The sequence below is a fragment of the Corvus kubaryi genome, unplaced genomic scaffold, assembly GCF_017639235.1.
Source record: "Corvus kubaryi isolate FWS band 111438036 unplaced genomic scaffold, C.kubaryi_AGA036_p1.0 split3-37355, whole genome shotgun sequence".
Taxonomy (NCBI): domain Eukaryota; kingdom Metazoa; phylum Chordata; class Aves; order Passeriformes; family Corvidae; genus Corvus; species Corvus kubaryi.
The window spans coordinates 97,878-111,334 of NW_024582089.1; the positions used below are offsets into that span (position 1 = coordinate 97,878).

The following is a 13,457-nucleotide window of genomic DNA, read 5'->3' on the forward strand; positions in this document are numbered from 1 at the left end:
TCCATCCATCCATCCATCCATCCATTCCTCCATCCGTCCATCCATCCGTTCATCCGTCCATCCATCCATCCATCCATCCATCCATCCATCCATCCATCCATCCTCCCCATGCCCATCCAGCTACCTATCCATGTCCTTCCCTGGGCACAGCCAGGTGCTGATCAGGCTGTTGGGGCAGTTGGGCTGAGTAATATCCAGGCAACTTGGTGGGTGGCTGAGGGAAGTTGGACAGAGTGGACACAGGTCAAGGGATGGCCAACAGTGACCAGGTCATGGTGACAGCTGAGGAAATACCTGGCTCAGGAGACAGCCGGGTCATGGGGAGGGCTGGGGGGATCCCAACCAGGCCCCATGGCTGCCCCTCCTGCAGCACGAGCGGGGGGTGGCTGGGCCAGAGCCGGACCCTCGCCCCGAGTTCCTGCTGGTGAGGGACAGCCTGCGGAAGATGAAGCTGGAGGAGGCGGGTGCCCGGCAGACGTGAGCGGAAGCCAGCCCAGCAGAGCTCCCTGAGGCCCCCGGCACACACTGGGCTGCCCCCGTCCCCAGCACATCCTGGCACTGGGAACGGCACCCAGCGCTGCCATTCTGGGTGAGCTTGTGGTCAGGGATGAGTACTGGAGCCTTGGTGTCCCCATGCCAGTGACAACCAGGGTGCCAGGGCTGGAAGGAGCTGATAAAGCCAGGGCAGTGCCACGGGTGATGTGGAGGATGCAGGCAACACTCTCCCCCTGACCTGCACCTGCCCTGGCTCCATGAACCAGAAAACATCAAATAAAGTCTTTTATTTGTTTTTCTTGATTGAAATGGGACAGAGACAGGAATGGGGCGGTATTGCCATGGGCTGATGGTGCATGGTGGGGATGAAGGGTGGCCATGGTGGCCACTGGCTCATTTTGCTGGTGGTGCCACCAGCCCAGCTGCAGCTGGTGTCCATCCAAGGCCTTCAGCCATCCCCTGGTGGCACAGAGCCTTCCTCACTCATTCAGTCTCCCTCTCCTTTCTCCTCTGTCTTCTCCTGGTGTTTCTTTCCATTTCCACAGTTAAACGTGTTTCACCCCTGCCCCTTCCACCTGCAGCTGGAGCCCGCTGGGAGGGAAGGAGGCGCTGATCTCACATCAGCAGCCCCAGGCTGGCAGCACCGCCCTGGGCACCAAGGAGGGGAACAGGCCATTGTTCTGGGGAGCCTGCAGCCCCCTCCACACTGCTCCCTGCATCCCCCTGCCTGCACCCTGCCTGTTCCCTGCCTTTTCACCCCATCCTGTCCAGCCCATCCCACGAGGATGAGCCTCTTCCCCACCCTGCCAGGTGCAGCAATGCAGGATGTGCCCAACTCACCCCAATCCAGCTCAGAGGGGCCACAGTGGCTGTGGCATTATCTTGTCACGGCCTGGGAGAGCCTTGGCACCATCCTGGCACTGTCCTGCTGTGCATGGCCAGGGCAAGGATGGGGACAGTGGTCCCTGTGCTTGGCCCATGCCTACATGGCACTAAGGATGGAGCCTCCAATAAGCACCACACGAGGCTGTGCCAGGCTGCAGCGCCACACCACACCAAATTGCAGCACCCCATGCTGCACTGTGCCAGGCCATGCTGTGACACACCTATACCGTGCCATGACATTCCATGCCAGGCCACAGTTCCATCCCACACCACACAGTTCTATGCCATGCTGTGCCACACTGTACCAGGTTGAACCACACCATACCATGCCATGCCATGCCATATCAACATGAACCAAACCATGGTAAAACATCTCACACCATGCCATGTCATGCCGTGCCACCAAGAGCCACGCCACACTGTACGTTCCCGTGCCACCCACCCCATACCATACAGTGCCATGCAGTGCCATTCCATGCCACACAGTGCCGTGCCGTGCCGTACCGTGCCGTGCCGTGTCATTCCATTCCGTGCCGTGCGGTGCAGCGCAGCGGGGCGGGGACTGGGGCAGGTGTTGCTCCCCCCGCTCCTCCCTCCGCTCAAGCCCAGACCCGTCCGTGCCCCGGCGCAGCAGAGCCGGCAGCGGCGGCGGGCCCAGGTAAGGGATTCTCCCACCCCGTCGGGACCCCCGGGACGTTTGCTCTGCCTCTGGCCGCCCAGTGCGACGTGGAGCGGGTTGGGGAAACTGAGGCACAGCGAGGTGACGGCTCTGGAAAAGGGGTGTGAACCCCCTCCCCCCCCCGCCCCACTGCCCCCCTTTCACTCCCTCCCCAAGAGTTTGGGGGTCTTGGGGTGCTGGGGACCCCCTTTTCCCAGGCCGGCGGTCGCTCCCACCCCAGGATCTGCCGCCAGCCCAGACGGAAAAGAAAGGAAAACTGGCAGAGGTGCGCAGTGAAACCAGCTGGGGCGGGAGCGAGGGGCCCCCGCGCCCCCCCGCCGCACCCCGACCACCTTTGAGCCCTTCAAGAGTGTCACCCTTCCCCCGCCCCGCGTTGTCCGCACCCTTTATTTATGGTAGGACCTACAAGAAGGCAAAGCAAACACAGCCTCGCCTCCCCGCCGGCGCCATCGCGGCACACCCGGTGTGACATGAGGCGTTTTGGGGGTGCGGGGTGGGGGGCACCCATGGGTGCAGCCCGGCTAGGGGCGTGGGGACGAGCTGTGTCCCCCCTGTTGCCCGCAGGGTCCCGGCGCGGCATGGGGGAGGCAAGTGACACGGACAGCGGGATCATGCTGCACTCGGGTGAGAAGGGGGGTTGGGGGTGAGGGAGGTTTGGGGTGCCCCTGTCGCCCATGGGTGCTCTGATAGACGTGCCCCTCCTTCCCAGGCAGAGAACCGAGGACTTGGGTGCATGGGGACACTCTGGGGACATACAAGAGCTGCTTGGGAAAAGCTTTGGGGAAATGAAGGGGTAGAGGAATGGGGGCTTCCCCTGGGTTTGGGGAGGCACCCCCAGTGTGGTGGGGGGTGCTCTGGACAGGATTTGACTCAGACGGGTTTGGCTTGGGATGGCTGAGTCAGACTGAAACCTTCCTCCTGTGCCCCCCCCCTTCCCCAGCAGGGACGTCACGCGTGTCCCGGGGGGGGCTGGAGCGCCCATGGTGCTGCTGGGGCAATTCATGCATACCCTGGCGGATTGGAGGACCCCCATGGGTGCTGATGGGGGGGGCGGGGGGCGGTTCTGGATACCCTGGGGGGGTTGGAACACCAATGGGTGCTGCTGGGTGGGGGAAACTGGTGTCCCAGGGGAGTCAGAACACCCACGGGTGCTGCCGGGGGGGAAGGGAGGCACAGCTGCTTTGGGGCAGCCGGAGCACCCATGGGTGCTGCTAGGAGGGTCACGGCTGCTTTTTCCTCCCCTTGCGGTGGAGGGAAGCTAAGGCAGGGAGGCTGTGGGGTGGCGGGGGATGGTACGTGGGTGCTCCCATCCCTCCAGACATCCGTGTGTCCGTTCCAGGCCCCGACAGCCCGGTGTCCCCGCCGAAGGAGCGGGTGCAGGCGGGGCGGCGGCAGCAGCAGGCGCTGGAGGCGCGGCTCGACGGCTGCGTCCAGGAGCTGCGGCGGCTGTGCCTGCGGGAGGCGGTGAGCAGGGCACGAGGACCCCTTGCCTGCCCTCACATGCTGCCATGGCTCTGCTCAGTGTCCCTGTGCCGTCCTCAGGAGCTGACAGGGACCCTGCCCCGCGAGTACCCCCTGAAAGCCGGCGAGAAGCCCCCCAAAGTCCGGCGCAGGATCGGGGCTGCCTTCAAGCTGGATGAGATTGTCGTTCTGCGTGGGGTGGTGAGGGGGTCCCTGGGGTGAAAAGGTGGTGGGGACCCCATCCCCTCCCCTCCCCTCCCCTGGGTGCCTGAGGGACACCTGGAAATGTCACCATCCCCATCCCATGGGTGGTGGTTGGGTGCCGAGTGCTGTGAGTGGGAGAGGCAGGGGGGTACTTCCAAGCGTGATGGATGGTGTTGGGGGGCTGAGATACCCCAGTGAAGGGAGGTGTTTGGGTTCTGAATGTGATGTTTGGTGTTGGGGTCCCCAGGGGATGGGACAAAGTGGGGTTCCAAGCATGATGGGTGGTGTTGGGGTGTTGAGTTAATGGGTTGTCATGGGGTCCTAAACATAATGTGTGGAGTTGGGGTGCCAAGGTGATGGGTGGAGGGGGGGTACCAGGTGTGATGAGTGGTATCAGGGTGCCAGAATTATGGGAGGAGGTGGGTTCCAACTGTTATGGGTAGTGGTGGGGTTTGAGCATGACGGGTGGTGTTGGGATCCAAGAGTGGTGCTGGGTGTTGGGATTCCAGATGAGATGCTGGGAGGGGTTGGGATCCCGAGTGCTGTGGGTGGTGTTGGAGTGTTAAGCACAATGGGTGGCTTGGGGTGTCGAGGTGTGGTTCTGAGCATGTCCCCCGCCCCCAGGACCCTCTGGAACGGGAGCGGGCACTGCAGCTGCAGATTGCCGAGGCCTCCCGCCGGCTCTGCCACGAGGAGAACATTGACCGGCGGGTGCGGAAGAGGCGGCAGACGGCGGCGCTCCGGGAGGAGCAGAAGCTGCGGGACCTGGAGCAGGTCCTGATCCAGCGGCGGCTCCTGGCAGGGCAGCGGGACACAAGCACTGCCGAGGGTGAGCCCCCCGAGCCCCCCAGCTGGTAGGGGGATGCTGGAGGGCAGGGAGGCAGAATGGGGTGCTGCTTGGTTGGGTGTCCCTGGGGAATGCACCTGAATTCCACATTCCCTGTGCACCCCACTGGATGCAGCCCAGTCCTTCATCCCAAGAGCATGCACCCCTCTGGATGCGCCCCAATATGCCATCCACAATGCCTGCACCCCAGTTCCCCATCCCTGGTGAATGCACCTCCCTGGATGCACCCCAACCTTCCATCCCCTGTGAATACAACCCAGTTCTACACCCCCAATGAATGCACCCCCCCAAATGCCCCCAACATACCATCCCTGGTGAATGCACCCCAGTTCCCTATCCCTGCTGAATGCACCCCTTGGATGCCCTCTGGAAGGCTGTCCCTGGTACACGCACCTCAGTACGCTCTCACTGTCAATGCACCCTGTTTGAAGGTACCCCAATACTTCATCTCTGGTGGTTGTACCCTCGTGAGTGCACCCCAAAACTTTGTCCTCAGTGCATGCACCCCAACACACCAGCCCTTGTGTATGTACCCCCTTCATGCACCCCAGAACTCCATCCCTAGTGCATGCACCCCGATAAACCATCCCCAGCGGTACCCAGTGAATCCACCCCAGTACTTCACCTCCATTCATTGCACTCCCCTGAATGTACCCCAATACTTCACCCTTGCTGCTTGCACCCTATAACTCTCCCCGATCACCCATCCTCAGCACGTGCACCCAAAGGGGGGCAGGATGTGGCCCAGCTGCCGTGTCCCCATCCCAGTGGCGGCCATCCAAGGCTGTCCCCATTCTCTCTGTCCCCGTCCCCTCCAAGGACCAGGGCCACAGCAGCGCTGGCGGCTCCTTCCCTGCTGGTACCCCCGGCCTGCCCATCCCAGGCAGGCTGGGAACTGCACGCGGCTTGGTAGAGCCGGCCTGGCCGGTACCGCCGCCATCCTGGGGCATGTTGGGACAGGCAGCGTGGGAGAGGGGAGCGGAGGCCCGCGGGGATGCGCTGGGTGGTGGCGGGGCCGTGGGAGCGCTTTGGCACCCGGAGGCGGCCCCGGCTCTGTTCTCACAGGGCCCTGCCCCACAGAGCTCAGTGCCTCCGACGAGAGCTCCATGTCTGACGCCGGCCTGCTGGAGGAGGGTGAGGGGGCTGTTGGGAGCAGGGGGGACACCAGGGTACCCCTTGTATGTTCCCTCCATTCCAACCCTTCCTGTGTCCCCTCTATTCCAACTCTCCCTGTGTCCTCTCCATCCCAACCCACACAGGTCCCCTCCATCCCACTCCACTGCCATGTGTTCCCTCTATGCCATTCCTGTGTGTCCCTTCCAACCCCCCACATGTCCCCTCTGTGCCATTCTCCTGTGTGTCCCTTCCATCCCAACCCCCCACATGTCCCCTCCATGCCAACCATCCACCTGTTCCCTCCATCCCAACCCTCTCTTTGTGTCCCCTCCATCCCAACCCTCCATCTCTCCTACAGAGGACACACGGCCACCAGGACCTGCCACCCCACGGAGGTCCCCATCTCCAAAGGACCCCGCCGAGGAGGAGGAGGAGTCAGGGCTTCTGACGGCCCCCCCCACTCCCTGGCAGGAGACCAGCCTGGACAGACCCTATGAGAGGGCCAAAAATGCCAGTGTGGACCCTGAGGATGGGGAAACCCAGAGCTCCCAGTGCTATCTTGGGTCCCTGATGGCTGCCCCCGCCAGCTCCTTGGCCCCCGGCAGCCCTGACCCCACAGGCTCCCCAGCATCCAGGACAGGGGACCCTCCCTACCGGTTCATCCCCATCCGGACCCTGGTGCTGTGCCGGCAGGCAGGTTCCAGCGCTCCCAGCACCCCAGAGCCATCAGGACGGCGGGCACAGACCCAGTCCCTGAGGTATGTCCTGAGCAGGGGGAGGATAGGCAAGGGTTCCTGCAAGGGAGGATGGAGATAATCCCATGTGGACGATGGAGCTCAATCCATGGGAAGGAGGATGGAGATAGTCCCACTGGGAATAAGATGGAGCTAACCTTGTGGGAAAGAGGATGGGAGTAACCCTGGAGCTAACCCTGTGGGAAGGAGGATGGAAGTAATCCTGTGGAAGAGGATGAAGAGAACCTCGTGGAGATGATGGTGCTAAAGCCATGGGGAGGAGGATGGAGATAATCCCATGGAGAGGATAATGGAGAGAACACCAAGGGAAGGGTGGACCTAACTGTATAGGGAGGATGGAGAAAATCTTATGGGGAGGATGGAGAAAATCTTATGGGGAGGACAGATATAATCCCATAGGGAGGGGATGGATCTAACCCCATGGAGATGGTGGAGCTGAGTCATGGGGAGGATGGAGACAATATTATCGGGGAGGATGGAGATAATCCCAGAGCCAGGATGAAGATAATCCTGTGGGGGGGATGTGGGAGAAAACCCTGTGGGGAGGATGGACAGAAATCCATTGGGAGGAGGTTGGAGATAATTCCATGGAGAGGATGGAAGTAACCCTATGGAGATGATGGAGGTCAGCCCCATGGGGAGGATGAACTAATCCCTTGGGAGGAGGCTGGAGACTGCCCCCCCGGGAAGCTGGAGCTAATCCCATGGGAGGAGGCTGGATGTCTCCCCACTAGGTGGCTGCACCCCACACCCATGGGCGCACCTTTCCCAGGGCTCGCCCTGGCTTTGGGGCAAGGGGAAGGGTCCTCCCACAGCCACAGTGTCTTGCCTGCAGGGTGGACCCGTGCTGGCAGCCAGCCGAGCCGCGGGGCCGCAGCGTCGCACCCCGCCGGCGCCCCACCTACTACACGGTCACCGTGCCCACCTCCTGCATCCTGAGCCCCGGCCCCGCGTGCCGCTCTGGCTCCGATGACAGCATCTCCGACCTCTCCAGCATCTCCCACGCCACCTCCCCGGGCAGCAGCAGCCCTGACGTGTCCTTTGCAGTTCCGCTGCCCCTTACCGAGCCTGGTTACCACCCGCGAGGTGCCCTCCAGTTCCTGCCGTCCGCTGGCCCCCCGACTTTCCTGTACGAGCAGGATCTGGCCCCGCTGCGGTACCAGCGCCTGGTGCCCTCCCGCAGCCGCATTGTGCGCACGCCCTCACTCAAGGACTACGCGCCCGCTGGGGCCCGGGGGCTCTCCAAGGCTGCCGTCACTGAGGAGCTCAAGTCGTGGCACCAACGTGCCCAGCTGAGGGGTGCCCGGCCCCACTCCCTTGACCGGCAAGGGGCTTTCCGGAGACCCCATGGTGGGACCACTAGGGAGGGGCCCATTGCTCGTGGAGTCCTGTCACTGGTTCAGGTAGGACATGGTGTCTGGCTGGGGTTTGGATGGGAGTGGTCATGTGGGAGAAAGGAGACCCCCTGGGTGCTGTCCTGCAGGTGACATGAGTTGTCACCCTGAGTGAGTAGTGTAGGGACATGTGGCTCTGGTGGGGTTCCATGAGGATTTCTGGAGCAGGAGTGAAGTCCTGAGAGGGTCCATGGGGTCCTGTGAGGGTTGTTGGGGCAGGACTGGGATCCCAGAAGGGACCCTGGGGCAGGACCATGGTCTCAGGAGGATCCCGAGGAGACGATCAAGGTCCTTTAAGATCCTTTGGGGCAAGATCGGGACCCTCTAAGGGTCCTCTGAGCAGGTCCAAGGTCCCATAGGTTGAGTCTAGAGGGTCCCTGATGGTCCCTGGGGCAGGACCACGATCCTGAGTGGGTCCTCATGGGAAGATTAGGGTCCTGAGGGAATCGCAGGGGAAGAATTCAGGTCCCAGAGGAGTCTCTGGGGCAGAACTGGGTTCCTGAGGAGATTCAGTGGCCAGGACCAGGGTCTTGTGAGGGTCTTGGAAACAGAAATAAGGTCCTTTAAGGTCCTTCAGGGCAGTATGAGGACCTGCTAAGGGTCCCATGGGCAGGTTTGGAGTCCCATCTGGGTCCCAGGGGCAGAACCAGGACCCCTGGGGCAGGACTGGGGTCCCATGTGAGTCTGTCAGGACTTTAAGGGGCTCTCTGGAGCAGGGCTGGGGTTCCATGTAGGTCCCTACTTTCTGTTGAAGGTCCCAAGGGCAAGGCCAGGACCCTATGGGGGTTCCTGTGGAAGAACTGGGGTCCCATGGGAAAGACCAGGACCTTAAGGGGGTTACTAGAGCAAGATTGGGGTCTCACAAGAGTCCTATGGGAAGGATCAGGACTTCAAGGGGGTCCCTAGGGCAGGACCTATGTGAGTCCCTCCTGTCACACCCAGTTTGCCACAAGCAGGATTCATGTGGGTCCCTGGGGCAGCACTGGGGTGGCCTTGAGCAGGGAAGGGTCCCTGCAGACACTGAAGGGGCCAGCTTCCTCTCTCCTCCTGGAGGTCTTGCTGGGACAAATGCTGGGCAAGTGAGGACCTGCGGCCATGCCCCCTCAACTGCCCCAGCTCAACGCCGGTACCGGGATGTGCCCCCGGTGGTGTGCCCAGACAGGGGGGGGGGCCAACACCCACAGGGTCTTTGTCCCCCCAGGGCCCCCCGGTGCAGGTGCTGCGACGCTCAGCAGCCGGCGTGCCTGTGCAGGTCTACGTGCCCGAGAACGGTGAGATCGTCACACAAGTGTGAGTGCCCACACCCCCACCCTGGGGCAGGGGGCACATCCTGGCTGGCCCAGGCACGGCGGGGATGTCTCACGCCTCCCCACCCCGGCGTGGGGGCACGGGTGGGAGCCACGGCAGGGTGGCAGGGGCTGGCCCCCACCCTGTGTTCCCTCACTGGCACTGCGATGCTGATAGGGACACTGTGACCCCGATGCTTGCGGTGACCTTGGTGTCACCACGATCCTGAATTTGAGGTTCTGGTCTCTAATAAAGGTGCTTTTTGGGATACGTCACCCTCAGGATGTGTCACCTCCGTGCCCCCTCTGAGGTCCCCCATCCCTGGGTCCAGTTGGCATTGCCAGGATGAGACTCTGCGGATTTGGGGTCTGGCTGTGCTCGGGGCAGTAATGGGGTGACCCCAGTGCCAAGAGGGTGCCCCAGATCCAGCTGTGGATCCCAGTGACCCGGGCTGGGAAAGGGGCAAGGACTAGAAGGGAAGGATGGAATGGAGGTGAGTGGTGCAGGGCTGGGGTGCAGGAGGGTGGAAAGGAAAGGTGCAGTGGAGGGGTGCAAGGATGGGTGAAGGGATGGGGGGCGGGGGGGGGGGGGGCAAATAAGGTGTTCAGGGAAAGGATGGGGTTGGAGAAAGGGTGTTGTGAACCAAAGTGATGGGGTGCAGGGGAGGGAAATAAGGAGTGCAGGGGTGGGATGAGGTGGGAGAAGAGGTGCTGAGAGGGGAAATGCTGGGGAGCAGGGGATAGGGAAGGGATTTGATGTAGGGGATGGGGTGCGGGGGAGCAGTGCAAGGACGAGCGAAAGGATGGGGTGCAGGAAGAGGGGAAATAACGGGTGCCAGGGGGGCAGTGCCAGCGAGGCCACTCCAGTCCCCGCATCCCCGGGCGGCCCTGCCAGTGCCGCTCCTCCCGGTGGGGGCGGGCGGGGGCCGGTGGCCGGGGGGGCGGCGGCGTCGGGGGGGGGCCCCCGGGACGGGGGGGGGACACCGGGCAGCAACCGAGCGCCGCCGGGCTGCGGCGTCACTGCGGGCCTGCGCCGGCCCCGCTCCGGCACCGGGAGACGCCGGCAGAGGGAGCGGCACCGCGGCACCGGCCCCGGGCAGCACCGGCCCCGGAAGCGGCTCCGGTCCCGGCGCCGCCGCGCAGCCGCCGCCCCTGTCCCGGGCAGCGCTGAGCGGGGACACCGGGCCCGGCCCCGGGATGGGGCCCGGCGGCGCCGGGAGCGGCTGGCCCCTGGCCGGGACCCTGCTGGTGGCCGTGGCCGCCTCGATGGGTAAGAGACATACGGGGAGCGGGGAGGGCCGGGGGATCCGGTGCCACCCTGCGCCTGGACACGGTGCCACCGTCCGTGACACGGGGATCCCGCTGGGTGGGACTCGGTGCCGCCAGCCGTCACTGTGAGTCGTGCCACACAGGGCCCCTTTGACCGGGGGTTGCTTGCACCGAAGTGTCCCCCTGGGCACTCTGTGCACCCCCCTCCCCCCCCCCAAACCCACCTCCCATTTGCTGGTTTCGGGGTGTCCCCGGTAGCCGCTGACCCCCGGGAACAGCAGGCAGGGAGACGGTGGCTGACCGAGCCGGGATGTCCAGCCCTGGGTAATCTGGGGGCTTCCCACGCACGAACCCCGTGCCTCAGTTTCCCCACTTGCCCCTGAGCTGCCGTGGTCCCATTTTGGGGGGTGTGAATGCCGTGTGAGACCCCCGCAAAGCCCATCTCCGTGGCTCCCGGCATGCTGCCCCCGCGCCTCCGGCCGCCCCCGGGCCTCGGCCCGCGGCTATTTCTGGGAAGACAGGTGGCACCGGCCAGAAATAGAGCGGGAAGTGCCACTGGAACACGCGGAAGGGGGGAAGCTGGGCGGATCTGGGGGCATCTGGAGGGGTCGGGGAGCTGGGTCTGCAAGGGTGTGGGGGACGCATCCTGGAGGGCTCCAGCACAAGCTGCAGGGGGGTCTGCAAGGGTGTAGGGTTGGATGGAGTAGGGTGTGGGGGTCCATAGGTGCAGGATCGAGCAGGGTTTTAAGGGATATGGGGCAGGATGGGGCAGAGCAGGGGTTTGGGGGGTCCATGGGGCAGGATGGACCAGGACGAGGGAATAGGACACAGTGGGGTACAGGCTGTGCTCATGTGGGGGATGGAGGGCATGGGGTGCTGCCGATGCCCCCGAGGGTGCTGATGGCCAGGTGCCCCAAGGCCCTGGTGATGGGTGGCTGTCCACAGTGGCCGGGGGCGAGGACTGCCTGTGGTACGTGGACAGAAACGGGTCATGGCACCCTGGCTTCGACTGCGAGTTCTTCACCTTCTGCTGTGGCACGTGCCACCAGCGGTACTGCTGCCGAGACCCTCTGCGCCTGCTCACCGAGCGCCAGCAGCGCCACTGCCTTGCCTTCAGGTGCCACAGCCAGGGCTGATGGGGCTGGGGACTCCCCTGGGCGGGCTGGGTGCTGGGACTGAGTGCTGGGCATTAGTACTGGGTGCTGGTCATTGTGTGCTGTGCATTGGGCAGAGGTGCTGGGTGCTGGGCACTGGTATTGGGTGCTGGGCAGTGTTATCTGGGCCCTTTTACTGGGTATTGGGCATTGGGTGCTGGATTCTGGGGGCTGTGCACTGGTATTGGGTACTAGGTACTGGTTCTGGATGCTGGCCAGTGGTACTGGGTGTTGGACACTGGTACTGAGCAGTGGCACCGGGTGCTGGATGCTGGGTGCTCTGCACTGGTACTTGGCAGGGGCACCGGGTGTTGGGCACTGGGCGCTGTTATTGGACGCTGAATGTGGGTGCTGTGCACTGGTTCTGGGCACTGGGGAGTGGTACTGGGTGCTGGCAGTGCTGTTGGGTTGCCAGGCTGTTGGCTCTGGGTGCTGGATACTGACACTGGGTACTGGGCACTGGGCAGTGGTGCTGGGTTTTGGATACTGGTACTGGGTTGTTGGGCCCTGGGCACTGGTATTGGGCATTGGTGCTTTGCAGTGAGTGCTGAGCACTGCTACTGGGTGCTGTGCACTGGGTACTGGTACTGGGGGCTGGTATTGGGTTCTGGGTGCTGGACACTGGTACTGGGCACTGCGCATTGAGGGGGATGGATGCCGTGGACTGGTCACTGGTACTGGGGGTTGGCACTGGGTGCTGGACGCTGGTACTGAGAATTTGCACTTGGGTGCTGGGCAGCAGTGCTGGTGCTGGGCACTGGTTACTGCTACTGGATGCTGGTCACTGGGCAGTGGGCACTCGTACAGGGCACTGGCACTGGGTACTGGGCACTGCTACTGGGTGGGCAATGCTACTGGGTGCTGGGCAGTGGTCACTGGTACTGGGTGCTGGTAGCGGTTGTGGACAGTGTCACTGGGCATTGGTACTGGGCACTGGGCAGCGTCACACTGGGTGCTGGGCAGTGGTACTGGACAGTGCCACTGGGTGCTGGGCACTGGGCCGTGGGCAGTATCAGTGGGTGCTGGCCGGGGGTGTGTGCCCCGGATGCCCCCCAGGCCCTGCTCCCCACGCCCGGGGGTCCCACAGCCCCAAGACCATCGCGGGCATCGCCTCAGCCGTGGTGCTTTTCATCGCCGTCGTCACCACCATCGTCTGCTGCTTCATGTGCTCCTGCTGCTACTTGTACCAGCGCCGGCGGCACCCCCCCACCCCCCTGCAAGGTGCGGGGCTGGGGGCAGGGACAGGGGTGCAGGAGAAGGGGGTGCAGGAGGGTCCTGTAGGTAAAGGGGGTGGAGGAGGATTGAGGGGGCCTAGAGGAATTCAGGGGGAACAGGAGTCTGGTGGGGGGCGGAAGGGATGGGGTGTGCAGGAGGAGGGGGGTCAAGAGGGTCCTGCAGGTAACGGGGTGCAGGGGTTGAGGGGGCCTGGGGGAATGGGAGGGTGCAGGGATGGGGGATGCACAGATGGGGGGTGCTGTAGGTACAGGATGAGTGACTGGGGGAGCCTGGATGGATGCCTGTGGGAACTGGGGTGTGTGTGGGCTACAGGGATGGGAGGTGCAGGAGGGTCCTGTAGGTAGAGTGGAGGAGTTCGGGAAGAGGCAAGGAGGGGGGATCTGGAGGGATGCAGGGGGGGATCCGAGTGTGGGGGTTGGGCAGCAGGGATGGGGGGGAGTGCAGGAGGGTTCCTGAGGTACAGGGTGGTGGATATTGAGGGGGCCTCGAGGAATGCAGAGAGGCCTGGGGGTGGAAGGGGGGAGCTGCAGGGATGGGGGTGTGCAGGATCCTGTAGGTACGGGGTGAAGGGGTCGGCGGGGGGCTGGAGAGGTGCGGCGGGGTTGTGGTGCAGGGTGGAAGCTGAAGGGATGAGGGGGAGCAGAAGAGTCCTGTAAGTGCGTGGGGGGGGGGGGGG

The 13,457-nt window shown here is 63.7% G+C and overlaps 3 protein-coding genes across 10 annotated transcripts in view; all 3 read left to right on the forward strand.

Annotated features, from left to right (window-relative positions):
* The window catches only part of LOC121658752 (protein FAM107B-like), a 2,611-nt gene extending 1,821 nt beyond the window's left edge, over nt 1-790 (forward strand). Inside the window, exon 5 of the mRNA XM_042015989.1 lies at nt 371-790. Coding sequence (XP_041871923.1) covers nt 371-481 — 111 coding nt within the window. The 3' untranslated portion in view covers nt 482-790. The remainder of the gene's footprint in view (nt 1-370) is intronic.
* Nucleotides 513-9,398, forward strand: INAVA (innate immunity activator). Of its 8 annotated transcripts, none has more exons than XM_042015984.1 (10): nt 881-2,038; nt 2,280-2,454; nt 2,624-2,683; nt 3,399-3,523; nt 3,602-3,721; nt 4,349-4,553; nt 5,652-5,705; nt 6,046-6,445; nt 7,278-7,845; nt 9,038-9,398. In XM_042015984.1, the coding sequence occupies exons 1-10, from the start codon at nt 1,712-1,714 to the stop codon at nt 9,128-9,130; spliced, it is 2,127 nt and encodes a 708-aa protein (XP_041871918.1). In that variant the 5' UTR covers nt 881-1,711; the 3' UTR covers nt 9,131-9,398. The 8 variants fall into 8 exon arrangements, with proteins under 8 accessions (XP_041871922.1, XP_041871918.1, XP_041871919.1 ...); XM_042015985.1 differs by having other exon boundaries at nt 2,280-2,324; XM_042015988.1 differs by lacking the exons at nt 881-2,038; nt 2,280-2,454 and adding an exon at nt 513-589.
* Nucleotides 9,399-10,117: 719 nt separating this feature from the next.
* The window catches only part of SHISA4 (shisa family member 4), an 8,808-nt gene continuing 5,468 nt past the window's right edge, over nt 10,118-13,457 (forward strand). Inside the window, exons 1-3 of the mRNA XM_042015964.1 lie at nt 10,118-10,392; nt 11,337-11,508; nt 12,633-12,822. Coding sequence (XP_041871898.1) covers nt 10,320-10,392; nt 11,337-11,508; nt 12,633-12,822 — 435 coding nt within the window. The 5' untranslated portion in view covers nt 10,118-10,319. The remainder of the gene's footprint in view (nt 10,393-11,336; nt 11,509-12,632; nt 12,823-13,457) is intronic.